Source organism: Sparus aurata, chromosome 18 (genome assembly GCF_900880675.1).
Source record: "Sparus aurata chromosome 18, fSpaAur1.1, whole genome shotgun sequence".
Lineage (NCBI taxonomy): Eukaryota > Metazoa > Chordata > Actinopteri > Spariformes > Sparidae > Sparus > Sparus aurata.
The window spans coordinates 28,159,475-28,174,023 of record NC_044204.1 but is presented as its reverse complement, the minus strand read 5'-3'; the positions used below and the strand labels follow the sequence as shown (position 1 = coordinate 28,174,023).

The 14,549-nt window shown below is 39.7% G+C and overlaps 1 protein-coding gene across 2 annotated transcripts; it reads right to left on the bottom strand.

Annotated features, from left to right (window-relative positions):
* Window positions 1–784: 784 nt before the first annotated feature.
* On the bottom strand, window positions 785–14,548 carry nxf1a (nuclear RNA export factor 1a). 2 transcript variants are annotated; one of them, XM_030395455.1, is made up of 23 exons: window positions 14,386–14,548; window positions 14,184–14,307; window positions 11,231–11,290; window positions 10,528–10,738; window positions 9,365–9,524; window positions 9,188–9,271; window positions 8,732–8,836; window positions 8,398–8,478; window positions 8,010–8,079; window positions 7,567–7,655; window positions 7,348–7,455; window positions 7,130–7,239; window positions 4,732–4,768; window positions 4,368–4,436; window positions 4,116–4,171; window positions 3,857–3,964; window positions 3,605–3,663; window positions 3,381–3,496; window positions 3,239–3,281; window positions 3,057–3,135; window positions 1,378–1,560; window positions 1,238–1,298; window positions 785–1,145 (listed from the first exon to the last, which is right to left on the bottom strand). In XM_030395455.1, exons 2-23 carry the CDS (start codon window positions 14,251–14,253, stop codon window positions 1,107–1,109), a joined length of 1,998 nt encoding a protein of 665 aa, XP_030251315.1. In that variant the 5' UTR covers window positions 14,254–14,307; window positions 14,386–14,548; the 3' UTR covers window positions 785–1,106. The 2 variants fall into 2 exon arrangements, with proteins under 2 accessions (XP_030251315.1, XP_030251316.1); XM_030395456.1 differs by lacking the exons at window positions 11,231–11,290; window positions 14,184–14,307; window positions 14,386–14,548 and adding an exon at window positions 11,357–11,617.
* Between the last annotated feature and the right edge of the window lies 1 nt (window position 14,549).

The window sequence follows — 14,549 nt, the reverse complement described above, 5'->3', positions numbered from 1 at the left end:
CACTTCTCAAATTTTGTGTAAAATGTACCAATATCCGTAACTAATTCTGACTGATGCATTTTGTTATAACTGAATCCATTATGTACATTGAATAAAAGACACTAAAATACATGTTGGTAGAGTACAATTATTATCGGTACAGTATTTAAGGATTTGTGGGACTTTTCATGGGGGATTTTACTTATTATATTGTAGCATTATTAAATAGTTACATGCAATTAACATTTATTTCTGAATAAATTCTCAACCTAAATACTCATGAGGACAAACATCTTCTATACAAATAATTTAGTTAAAAAGAGCTTTATATGCGTATGAAACAATACACATCCTTACATCAAGATATCTAGTAAAAAGGCTGTGAAGACATGACATGTGAGCAATATAGCAGCTTTATATAACATATACATAATATTGATTTGATTTTTCACGTTGAACTGTGGCTGTCTTGAACTTTAATTGTACTGCATGTTGCATAGCTTTTGGGGTAAAAAATGAACATTCACATGTGAAAACAATATTCTAACATTCACAATTATGATTCACCAGTCTCTCCTTTCCATTCTGGAACTTTCAACTGGATTTCATTTTACTCAGCGCATGGAGTTTGCCGTCTTCATGTATTTATACAGACCACAAGAATCTTTTGAAAGCTCTAGAAAAAGCTAGTGTGGACCTTGAGTTAGGACTTTCAGCTTTTGGGAAACCTGTCATTCCAAGGTCAAGAATGAATGTTCATGCCCAGTATTTTGGTCTTATTGTAGCAGAAGTGAAGTCTATCAGATGTGTGTAACAAAATATTTTATTCAAATGTAACATGGCAAATCATTGTGAACACATGTTAATCTACTGGCCAACTGTCTTTATTCCTATGAAAACATGTAGTGAGTTATATACAAATGACTAAAAACTAAAGTTACAATGACAACTGAAAATTGTATCATAACATCAGTCTTTAGATTGAACACTTGACATTTGGCTGTTAAAACAAAAGAGTTAAGCGTTATACTTTCTTAATAAATGAACAGGCAAAAAAAAAGGATAAAACAAAACCCTCAAATAAAAATGACTGCAGACTTTATTTCACAGAAGTATGGTTAATCTCTTCATTTTATGAACGCAACATCAGGGATCTTGCCATCCGTCTGAAAAGAGAAACAAGAAAAAACATTTTAGGAATTTACAATAAAAACAACCACATTTTATGGAGATGCAGAGCTGAAATAATTTGTGTTACCTTTAACTGAGTGAAAATTTGTGCCGCTCTGTTGAAATCCCACTCATTGTCTTGCAGACACCTGTAACAGATATGTTAAATTGAGTAAATAACTTGTCATCATTTATTGCTAACAGAACATGTAGGAAAACGAGACTTACTTTTGTGACCACTCCAGGTTCATCCCAGACTTCTGTGAGAAGGCTGTGAGCATCTCCTGCTGTGGAGCAGTGAGGGTGGGGACGGGGCTGGAAGATGGGGTCGGGGCGGGAGCGACAAAGGCCCGGCGGATCTCCTCTGTTGTAGCCATCCGGATGAAAAGCTGGTCATTCACGATGCAGAGACTGTGACACAAAGTAGACAGACCATAAGTTTGGACTGTTTTCAGGTACTTCAGGAGAGGGTTAACTTTTCCCTCTTTTGTTCCACAAATGAACTTAAAGGCAGGAACACACTGGCCCAAACATTAGACGTCTGAAACGTTTGGGGAGACTCAGGACGAGTTCGGGAACAAATCTGAACGTGTGTTCAGCTGTGTTGGAAGCTTTTGGAACCGCACGGACAGTGTCTGGTCAGATTCAACTTGCAAAGTCTGAGAGTGTTGGCAGTCGGAGGATTGGACGCCATCGGATACTCTGATTGGTTGTTCTGATTGGCGGGGTGCTAGCGAATCAGCACGGTGTGTAGGAGGGGCAGAACAAACCACTTTTCCCTCCTGCAACGTCTTCGTATGATGACGAGCCCGATGGCAGACAAGGCGACCATCAGCTCAGCTATGATGATCTTTCAAGTAATGCCAAGTATTGTATTTCACAAACATCTTCTCAGGTCAGACGAATACTGAGCCAATACTGTGTGCGCTTTGTTTTTCTCTGATAATCTATGTCTGCACTCCATTCCGTCATTTCCTGTTTTCATGTTTTGGATTACTGGCCCGAAACTAGCGCCACCCGATGTTAAGGAGACTTAATGCATCTCGCGCAAGCACAGAACGTACACGCTACTGTGTAGTTGGCAGTTCCCGAGGCAGTGTGTTTCAATGCAACTTTTCTGCCGAACGGGTCAGACGAGAGGCAACGGAGTGGTCGGATAAAGGCAGTTGGCTGTTGGTTTGAGTCTGGGCGGTGTGTGGGGGCCTTTAGGTTCACCTGTCAGACACTCAACTGCCAGGTCCTTAGCCTCACCTAGCTAAAGGCGATGTAGCCATTTAAGTGGCTATATAACAGAACAAATCTTCATAGAGATTCTTATAGGGTTTAGAGTATTGTTTCTTTGAGACTGTTTCAGAGGGTCTTGATGATAACAGACTGCATTTACTAGATGTGCCTAATAAACTGGCAAAATGAGTGAACTCAAAGAAGTGAACTTGAGTAATCACTGCAAATCAAGTAACGGAATAAAAAAATGGAATAAATAATGGAAATTATGGTTTTGACTGCTCAGTTATTTGGATGCCAGTTTAAGCATAAAATTGGATAACAATGTAAATTTTCTTCTTAATGTTGGTGCGAGTGGTGAGCTATTTGAGTGGAGCAGGTGGAATAAACAGCATCATGAGCAAAGAGCAGAAATTCTCACTGCCTAACTCCGCTCACACACTCTGAAAGGAGTTATGAAACATGCTGTTGTAGGGGCCACCAGGTGGCCTCATAATTTATCAATAATTAATCAATCTTGGAACAAAAAAATATAAATTTGTCTGAGATGTTTGTCCTTGTATGCAGTTAATTTTCTTGAAAATCAACACTTGTTTTGAACTTTCTTCCATTTTTCCTCTTATAAGTAAATGTGAAAGCCAACAGGAAGATGATACAAGCCATTGTGAGCTAACTTCACTTACCCAGTGTTCCCTGCTGGGACTGTGACGAACACGCGTGAGAAGGCCATGGTTGACTCTCTGGATTTTCCATCAACAGCGACTAAAAAAAACAGACACGACACAAATTGGCACCAAAAACAACACCACTCATGTTTGCAGTCGATGAGAACAACATTTTAACTCATGATGACCAAACACCTCACCTTCTTTAAAGACTCCACTGACTGTGAACGATAGTAGTGTGTTCTGTAAATGAGAAACAGTTTTCAGAATTATTAAAGAGATGAAATCAAAGGGAGAGGAAAAGGCTGACCAAGTGCTGACTGGCAGAAAATATGAACTCACGGTGTAGGTGTTAACATCAACGGTAAAGGAGGCGATGTCGTGCTGAGTTTTAGGCAACTCGTTGAGGAAAGCCACCACGTTGAGTCGTGTGTGTTTCAGAAGTCGATACCGTAGTGCTTAAGGAGGAAAGATTCAGAGAAGGAAACATCAGGAGAATTCTCACAAATATTCAGTCTCAACAATTCAGATGTTGTAACAAGCCAACAGCTTGATAGTTAACTCACTGGAGTCTTTGTGCCTCCTCAGGTTTCGACTGTCTTTATGATACTCTCCCAGGCTGCTCCTGAAACCAGAAGAGAGGGACAGATAGAAAAACATGTGAATTCAGCCAAGACTCAGGTAGGGAGGCGCCTGGTGTAAGAGCGGCAGTAAGAGCAGCACCAACCGATGGGTGGAGATGAACAAAAATCTAATGAATGTACGATTTCATGTGTTAATCACTGTTGTTACATTTACAGAGAAGTGTGTGTTCATACCTGGAGGGGTTCTGGGTGGAGTAAGGTGTTGTGAGGGACAATGATGCTCCATCATGGTAAGCATCCAGAAGTGGTTGTCTGTCCCCCGAGTCGTATATACTGTAGTACCTGTAATACAGTCACAAGTTAGTTCTCTTGGGGTTGTCCCCGTGATCCTTTCTTGTGGATCTGAAGTGACTAGTTGTGTCACGTTGACCCTGACAACACTGATAAAACGACTGCTGTAAGAAGATTCTCTACATAAAAAGTCAAAACTCACTGTTGCAAGAACCGAAGGATGAGAGCCTTGATTTCATCGGAGCCGAAACAACTGCCCTGTATTGTCAATTGGAGAAATACATTATGTGTTATGTTAGTAATAAGATATTTATTTCCATAAGACTTTCACCTGAAGGAGAATATATCTTAAATGAACAGAATGTATCTTAAATGAAATCAACCACTGAAGAAACTTTTTTTTTTGTTTTGGAATAAAAATATATTATCAATCACATGAGATAAATCAAGTGACCTTGCAGGGGGGGATGGTGGTGGGCGTTTCCACATCGAATCCAATTGGTGCAGGGAGGTCATTGCCGTCCTACAAAGAAACCACACATGAAGAAAGATACATGATCTGGCCTCATTCAGACACTGCAAATGTATTTATTTACATGCCGTTGTTACCAATATAATTTTTTTTTTTTAAGTCAGCGCCATCGGCTCTAGTCAATGCATTGCGTCCTGCACCACTGGCTGTAGACGGCCATTGTCAGCAGCTTTTTACCCAGTCGAGCTTGTATAATTATTGTTGTAGACAGAAATTACTGTTCGGGTGAGCAGACTAGTTTACAAAAAGTTCTTTGATGTCGGTTGTCATCTGTTTTTTTACTTACCAGTTTGAGAAGCCGGGGGAACCTCTGCCGCACAGCACTGGTACAGGAACAAAAAAACCAAGAGCAGGAAGGTTATCATCACAAACTACCCCAAGGCACAGATAAATCAAGTTCATTACAGTAAATACCACTGTCAGTCACACCTTCTGACCCAATTATTGTCATTTTGTGTCTTTCAGTTGATGTAATTTTACACTGCTACATTGTCAAGAACATTTGGGAGAATACAGTCAAGTATATTTACATGGATACACACAATGAACTGTACTTGTAACCAGTGTCACAGAGGTTTAACCTTTATATATGAATAAATCCACTAACGGATCATCATACATGCCTCTCAGCTTAGCTGTGCTCTTCGACAGTTCTCCCACCCCAAAGGTGTACTTACCAGCAGGTATACTCACCCTCTCCCCCAATATGGAGATATACACAGATCTGACATGGAGAAGCCACATAAACACACTTCTCAACAACACACACACATACTAACATGCAGAGACCCACGAGCTGCCACACTGTGATGGGAACCAATTAACACATCCACTTTGAATTAGTAAAATAAAGAGGTGATGCATTGCTGGGAGAGAGAGGTGTTACCGCCAGTCTCGCGTCAACTTTCCCAAAAAACTTGCGCCAAGATGCTGGAATCAGATGAGTCAATGTCACCCCCCCCAAAAAAACAGGGTCTGGGTAAAGAAATTTAAAGTGAAGTTCACACAAACACAAGCGAATGCAGTCTAACATCCATTAAAGGCTCAAATCATTGTTCATCATGTGAGTGTGTTTGTCTGCGCCCATGATTATCAGCAAAGAAAGACGACCTGAGAATAGAGCAGAACAAAAAAGGACAGCTGGCTTCAAAGTGAGCTGCACCCAGCAGTCCCACCACTCATCCTGCAGCCTCCCACTGCTGCACAACAGAGTAGTTATCAGTTTAGTATATCATTGCCACCATCAGTTCTGAGGAGATCTGTCTTCATGCTCAAGCTGTCCGCTTTTAATTTTCAACTTTAATTTGTGCACAGGCCTCCAATAAAAGAGGGGCTAGGAAATCATTAATCATTCGACTTGAGTTATTTGTCTCCACTCTGCTCTGCTCTCTGCTTAATGATTGAGCTTTTTGTACTGGTCACAGTCATCAGAAACTGGAACATTTATTTCAACTTAAATTTCCAGTTCAGGACACATTTCCCTCTGAAGTTAGTTAAGCGTATGTGCCAAACTCTCCACATCTTTCACTGAACAGCAGAGGCCTGTTTCAGGCCAAGGAGAGCCAACTTAATGGAAGAGACAGACTGCTTTTTCTTTTTGACCATCATTGGCCATTTATAATGATCTGTATCCCACTCCGCCTCAGCCCAACAGCTTTTCCTGTGGAGTCCCGTCTTCATGAGTTCCAGTCGGCGTGCTCTCAGTGAGTCAGAGCTCACAGGGACCAAGGCTGAGTAATCGTGACTGTGCCTGCCTTAGGTTGTCCCAGGGTTTCAAGGTGGGATCTTACCCGTCATAGGCTATCCAGCCTTCCATACTCGCCTGACACAGGGGGCCGAGTGGGCAAGGGTGCTACGAGGGGAGAGGATCTCATTGGCTGTGGATTTTCCTTGTTTTTAGCCGAACATTTGTCAAGGCAACTGTGGAGGGCCCTCTCTACACTGTTTTACAGTACTGCTCAAGAGATCGTTTCAGAGTCAAATCTTCGAAAGCAGTTCACAGTAAAATGTTTTTCAAGGGATGCCATGCTGAATATCTTCTTTTAAAACAATGCTTCTTCTCAGAGTTTTATCTCATCAGCAGTGTGATGGTGTTTTTCAGCAGCTTATGGGAAAACTAATCAAGATGTCAGCAGAGGGGTGCTGGGTACAGCATCACTGAGAACCATCAAACAGAACAAAGCCTGAAAGGACGCCCCACAGTGAAGCTCAATAAGTAGCAGAGAGAAAATGGCTGCTCATAATGTGGAGAGATAAAGCAAGCTCAAACGAAAACAACGTGGAACTGCGTCAAGTGTAGATGTCCTTGCAGAGACGTTGGAAGTAAGAAATGCTTAATTTGTAGTATGGAAAGGAAATGTTCATCATCAACAGGGGGGGAGAAACATGTACTTGGAACTAATTTCTGTTTCCTTTTTCTCTTTCTGTCACACACAGGGAAACACACAAATACATTTTTACAGGGCATTTAACAGTTAATGTCAGCTGCCTCTTGCTGGTCCATCAGATGCTAGGGAAGTGTTTTCAGTTATTTCACACACATTCAAAGGCCTGCTTCATCTTCTTTTGTAGCACATTGCTGTGTACTCTTAACAGGAAAGCCTCCTGGACACCCCTACTCGCACACAAACAGTCACACCGCCGATAAAATCGTCACTTTTCACCCCCCAAAATCGGTGACTGACCTGATGTATGAGGCCTGATCCTTGAAGAAGTCACACAGAGGGTTCCTGTTCAGCCACAGCTCCCCCAGCTTCAGGCCTTTCAGCTTGTCCAGCTCCCGGTCAGACTTCAGCTGGACGACCAAACAAACAGAAGAGATTGATGTGAGAGGAGGATACAAAACTAGGTCAAACTAAGGCCTGGTTATCATTCAGTTAATTTACCGAGCAGCGAGTTTTACCTCATTGTGGGAAAGGTTGAGGGTCTTTAGATTAGGCACCTTGGTCACCAATTCAGCGAGTTCATCGAGTTTGTGAATGCGGTTGTTACTCAGGTTCAAGCAGGTCAGCTGGAAAGAGTCAGAGAAACATATGAGCACATCCGGTGCACTTTTATCTCAACGACAGCCATTCTATTTTCCAATCAATAACATTAAACACAACCAATGTATAAATATTACCTCTGGAATGTTTTCTTCAATGATCTTGATGACAGCCTCCATGCTCGTCTTCCTATTTAAGATTACTTCAATGTTCTGGGACACCAGATCTATCACATGACATAAAATGAACAATCAAAACACTAAGCACATATGCAAAAACAGAAACAGGATTTGAAAGCATTTTCAGAAACAGTAAAATCATTCAACAGCTGTTTCATCACTAGATTGTTTGCAACAACTACTGAAGCTTAAATGTAAAACAACATTAGAGTGAACATTTAAACCTAGTTTCACAGTTTAGCAAAGAAATAAAATAAATACAATTAAGTGCTTCTAACAGTTATATTTGAAGATCAACAAGATATTCAGTTGTAACAACTAGTCTAGTAATGTTAGATGCTAGTTAAATTTGTGTCCAATATGATGTCATGCATACAATTTGTGTGTAGGGGTATAATTACCTGGATCTGTTCGGATGTTGTTCAAATCCAAAGCTTGCTGGGAGCCATCAAACCGTTTTGCCATGCATTGCTGTGAAAGATAAACAGCCAACATGAGAGGTCTCATCTGAATGGCCAAAAGTTGTCAGACACTTGCTTCAATTAATTTTAATGCAAAATGTTAAAAGGGGACAGAAGTAAGGGGATTAAACCTAAAATATGAATTAAGTAGCACCATCTCCTCCATCATTCAGACTAAATTACTCTGTTTCAACTTCTATTTTATCAACTACAAAGCTCCAGACTTACTCTGATCGAGACCAAATTAAATTCTTACATTAGACTTCTAAGGCATCTCAAAATCTTATCATTTTCACAGCTTCAGTCAGACCCTTCAGATTTTTATTACCTTCAGGTGCTCCAAGTGTTCAGGCTTTAGATCAGAAACCAGGCTGGAAGGTGGAGCACTAGGGTTGACATGAACTTCCACCTTGAAGAGACAGTAAACAGGTGATATTCGATAGATTAGTACACAGATATACCAAACACATGTTGAGTTTGACATAAAGTGTGATTTGTGGTTATTCATTAATCAAAGTAGATAGGATATCACCATTATCTACAAGCTGTAGGTAAAAGTGTAGCATGTTGCCAAGATCCGGCAATATAAGAAGTATGATTATAACGGATAATAGATTTTCTGCAGCATCAAAATTGACATTTCTGTTAATTCCTCAACATACCTTGTACCCATCTGTGTCTGTGATCTTGTGGGAACATTTATGCAAGGCATGAGCGGTAGATGAATCATCCACATAGAAATGAGCCCTGTTATGGTCAACATGGAACTGGACAGACAGGGGGAGAAAGAGGGATGATTAAATTTCATAAATGCAAAGATTGTGTCCAAAAACACCTTTTTCTAAAATCCTTCAGCTAAATCCTGCTTTTAGAAAGAGACTGAATGTATATAATTTATCAGCAAGCAAGGGAAAAAAAATACAAATACAAAAAAGAAAGCACAAGTAACTATCACAATTTCTTTTATCAGAACTCTACACATCCTGAATGCACTTAAGTACAATCCATGATGCAAATATAAATAGAAGCACAGGTACCATTTCTTTCAATTTAATGACTTGAGAAATACACAAAGCCTTATTTCTTTTATCAAATCATAAGACAACAGTGAACCTCACCTGCACAGGTCTGTAGGGAACTGAACAGATGTTCTGAAGAGCTGTCAATAACCATTGCTTGTCATATTTTTTCCCGTGTGGTATCTGTCAAAAAGCCAAGAAAGTAGAATGTGATGTCTTTTCACAGGTTATGTTGTAAATGTATGGATGTCGTGAGACAACTTCTATAACACGTACCGTAACTTTGAACCAGCCTGACCGACTTCTCCCTCCTCCACCTCGGCCTCCTCTGAAGCCGCCTCCACCCCCTCCCCCTCTACCACCTCCTCCCCCTTTGCCTGGTCGCCTGTCAAAACGTCCATCTCCTCCTTTCCGAATAGGCCTCCCATATGGGTTGCTAAAAAAGACAAAACGTACACGTAAATATTACCAGGAGGAACCAGAGTATAAATCTATTTCCTCTGATATAGTTCCTGGATCAGACTAAAGTTCCTGCTCGGTTGGTTGCATTTTTCAAATACAACCTTTAACAATGAGTTCAAATAACAGTCTTGACTTTAAACAGCCAGCTGGAGTGAGAAGGGGAAATGAGAAGGATAAAATCGTTACCAAGAGTGTTGCTGTTGATTTGTGGATCCAAGCTAGTCGTCTGACATTACACGTTTTGTCAATTACTTCTGCCTGCAAACATTTGTTTTGTAGGTGGGTGACGGCACGGGGGGCTTAGCTGCTGCTGCTGCTTCTTGCTGTTAGACTTGAACACTGCTGCACAATTTGTTCAAATTCACTTGGTTTCACACGCTTTTTGCTCACTTTCAAGTGCCAAAACAAACAAGCATTCTCTGATGTCAAAATGTGTACAGGTTGGCCAGTCCGGGCAGAGATCCCTTAAGCTAACTATTTTAAAATGTATGCATGGTATGCAAGTCAGTAAGTTCAAATAAAACAGCAGAGATAACAGTGACAAAAGAGTTAAGTTACTGAACTGACCGCAATAAACTTTCACAGTTTCACTTTTGTCTTTTCTGCTGTAGTGGTTAGATGACTTACAGAGATATTCATGCAGACTTGTTCTACTTTTTCCCGCTGAAATGACTCAAGCTAACTGAGGATAGAATCAAATCAGCCACGAAGCAGTGGAAAAACCCCACATCAAAGAATTCAGGAGGGGGCATACCAACGGAAACAAAAAGAAAAAATCTTTCCATTTTATGCTTCCATTTTTGTACTACATTATTCTTGAAACTGCATTTAACTCATACTTTAATAACAATTCTTCAAGCACTCTTTAAAAAGGGGAACTGCTTGTTTTGGAGCCAAACAACAAGTCCCACTCTTAACAAATGTATCTACTGACAGTGTTCAACAATCCACAGGCTTGATGAGATGATTAGACTTACAATCTATGCTGGGCGCTGCTGTCCTGAGAGTTGTCACTCATAGCAACATCTTCATCCATATCGGCAAGCCTGGACCGTGGCCCAGGACCTCCAAATCCCCCCGAGTGGCTTCCCGGTTGGCGGTCTCTTCGGGACCTGTCATAGGACCGACCCTTGTGACCGCCTCTGCCTTTACGGCTGCGATACTGTGGTGCAGTTCTATCATCGTGCTCTGAGAAAGGGAACAGTTTGACTTCAGTATCACATCATAGACATACATAAGGAGATTTTCTTTTTTAAGTCGAAACAAAGTTATAACACATTACATAATGATGAGGCATAGAAAGTAAATGGATGGTTAATATGTCTCTTATGATTTGAGGGTAAAATAATACATTAATTAAAACCTCCATATTGAAAAACGTATTTAGCTGATATTAAGAAATTGTATTAAAAAAACCCCATGTATTTCAAAAAGTTGATCATATACCATTTTTAAAGGGCATTCATGACAAGACAGGGAACAAGACAGCATGGTACAGGAGCTGGCATTATTGGCCTGTGTCTGTAACTGTATTAAAAACGTTTAGTGCAATAGATCTCTGGTGTTGTGCTAATAAAATGAAAAGTATATATTTATGTAATGGGTAAATATTTGTGCAATGAGTAAACACTTATGTCTACAAAAGTTAACATCTGTAGGGGCCCCAAGATATAATTTTACCTCCTTGGACCACGTAACCAGTGCTTCTGACCTCTCTCCTCACCATAAACTCTCCATGGTCTGAGGGAAACGGTACAAGTAGCACAACATGTCAGGTTAAAGCTGTAGAGAACTGAGATCCCTTACCGTTGTAGTAGTGCCCGCCATCCGCCATATTTCTAGAATAGTGTTAGATTAAAAAACACAGTTTACTGTGTAAAATAATCTTTGCAGTGAGTCGTATCGGTCTTTCACCAAACACAAACAGCAGACTACGGAAGAAACTCCAACATCCCAAGACGTTAAGAGGAAAAACAAAGGCGACCACGTCGTGATCGAGTGGCCAGTCTTTAACTGGCTGGTAGCTGGTAGCTTCTAGCTAAGCTAGCTTCTCCTTCTGCGCGTTGACAATAGGACAGCGGAAATACAACTTTTAAAAGCTTCCCCTTCCGGAGCGACACTCTGGCGCGGGTAATTGAAACAAAGCAGCTCTTGAGTCGATGTCGAGTAATAAAAAACTGCAAAACAAATATCGCAACGCTATATACATGTTAGTTGAAGTCTACGCTAACGTCAGCTCTCAGTGGTTAGCTTAGAATTGGTAGCTAGCATACTTTGTCACCTGGCATAACCTACCTGAAGGTTTTCTATAACGGAAACAATAACATCGCCGACCACCTGACATAATGCACTGATGTCTGTGTTACTGGCTGACAGTAAATACATGTATTACTCTACATTAAATACTTAGAAAAGCTTTGTATATCTGTACAAAAACACGGAAGAAACAGCCGTAGTTAAAGTTTAAGTTGGTGCTAATATAGCAACGTTTGTCATTTTCACATTCACGGTTATGAATCCGAGCAAGTGACGTCACAGTCACGTTTTATTTTTAGCATTCTCTAGTAATATAATTATTCTGCTAATGAAAGAAGGCATATACTCAAATTAACCAGAAATAGTATTTAATAGAATATTTTGTATTTGGCAATTATACAGTCTCTTAAACTTGTAAATAACTTGTGTTCATAAACAATACTTAAGACTACCGTTATTATTGTGATAAGGGTGCATGTATGCATGTTAATGGATATGCAATAAAAGTCCAATTAAATGTGTTGCATTGTTTTAGGGGAACAACATATTTAACAAAACACAAAATAAACATCCAGATATATCACAGAATAAACAATCAAGTGAACACTAAAATATTCCAACATTCCTAACTGATTTTGAGTTGTGTATAATCATTCTAATGTATTGAAACATATTGAAGTAATGATTACACTCCTTTAGCACTTGTGTTGTTATCTATTTATTCTTTAATCGTTTTGTTTTCCTGACATGTGACAGTACTACTAATACTTCAAAAGCGGTAGACCTTTTTCACTGTCAAAGCTGGAAAAGCACAGGTGTTACCAAAAATGTTAATGGTGGCTCCATTCCTGTAAGTGTCCCAGTAACCCATGTCAGCATGCACAATACTGGATACAATGGAGCAAGCTCAACTAAATGGAATAAAGCCATCATTAATGTAAGAAATTGCACCTGTACTTTTCCTGCATTGACAAGTCAAAATGTCTGCTGTGAAAAGGGTTTATTGTCCCTCGGGCTTCAACAAAGCAGCACTTTGTTTTAATGTTTTCTCGTTGGAAATATACATTCACCTAAACCTTTGATTACTTTTCTTTAATGAAACAAGAAACGGTACTGGAAAAATAAGTTACTCTTTTTTGTCAAGTCTACAAGAGTTTAAAGGAGGTTTAAATCCAAACAGTGTCTACACAGAGGTGGTATCTTTGAATATTCTTATTTGTGTTGTGCTGTGAAACGGAGTTATCTTAATATCACATACCAAACACCTCCATAGTGATAATGTTATGATATTCTTGTGATGCCAACTGGTGCCTAAAATTAATTCCAGGCATTTATAATTAATTTCAAAATAATACAATCTTTTTAAATGTATCTGATGATATTTTTTTTTCCCCAGTTCAACTCTAAACTATATGAAGTGAATGTTTTCTTGTTGGAAATATATAATTCACATAAACGTTCAACTACATTTTTTGGAATATAATGTAAAATATTTGGATTGTGTCATACTGGGAAAATAAGATATTGTTGTTTTCAACAATTTAAGGGAGGTTTGCATCTTATGAGTTTCCACACAGAGGACGTATCTTTGGATAATCTAATTTGTGTTGTGAGAATGAATTTTCCCAATATGATTCACCTCCATAGTGATGATGTTATGATATTTTGTTATGCCAACTGGTGCCTGAAATTAATTCCTGACATACACTGTTCATTTCAAACCAATATAATTTAAAAAATGTATATTTTACTTATTTTTCTGGAGGCATTTCTTCATCTGATGTCCTTTGACGTAGATATGTTGATACGTTTATTTATTACTGTTATCAAGGGCCCATTATTCCAAGACCTCGGTTGGAAATGATCAAATCATGCAATCATTTCTTCGCCACTTGATCACTGCAACTCACTTTCCATCGGCCTAATCAAAACTTCCATTCTCTGTTTACATGTTGTCTTTTATGCTGCAAGTCCACTCAAAGATCTCATGCAACACTTATCCTGATTTCTTTACACTGCTTGTCCAAACAATTCAGAATACACTTCAAGATCCTGCTAATCAAATTAAGAGCCAGCCTTCATTAAATTAATATGATTATTATTATTATTATTATTATTATGAACTACAGTGACTTCCCTGAGAAGTTCACCTGATGCTACCAGTCCACTTGACGCATGCGTAGTTGGGCTGATTAGCAGGTGCATTAACTTTCATGGTGATTAAGCTAATTAGCTTCATGTTGAACACCCAAACTAACCTCACATCCAGACCAGAATCATATCCCGACGGTTTATATTTAAAACTCCCCAACACAGCAGATTTAAGCCCAAAGAAAAACTTTTCCACGCGTGAAGTTAATGAAAGACCAGTACTCACCGTCATTCATCACACGTGCCACCACAGCTAGGTTCCGGTAGCCACCCCGGCAGAAAGTCCCCCGCTCCATCCTGATGGTCTCCAGCCTCCGACCCCCACAGCAACACCCTCACAGCGTATTATCCTTCAAACGAACACATCCAACAGCCCAATATTCCACATGTTGTGTTATTGTTTAAAAGTTTCTCCGAACTTCTCTTACCTTCTGGTTGAGCTGAGTGACTTGTTGCAAGCTTTTTAGCGAGCTAGTTAGCGTTAGCATCTAGCTGGACTCTGACTGACCGACTGACTTTCAGACTCCCACAATATTCACGGGATAATTTGCGATGATTTTACTGTAGAAAAATTTGTCGGGGGTAATAATGG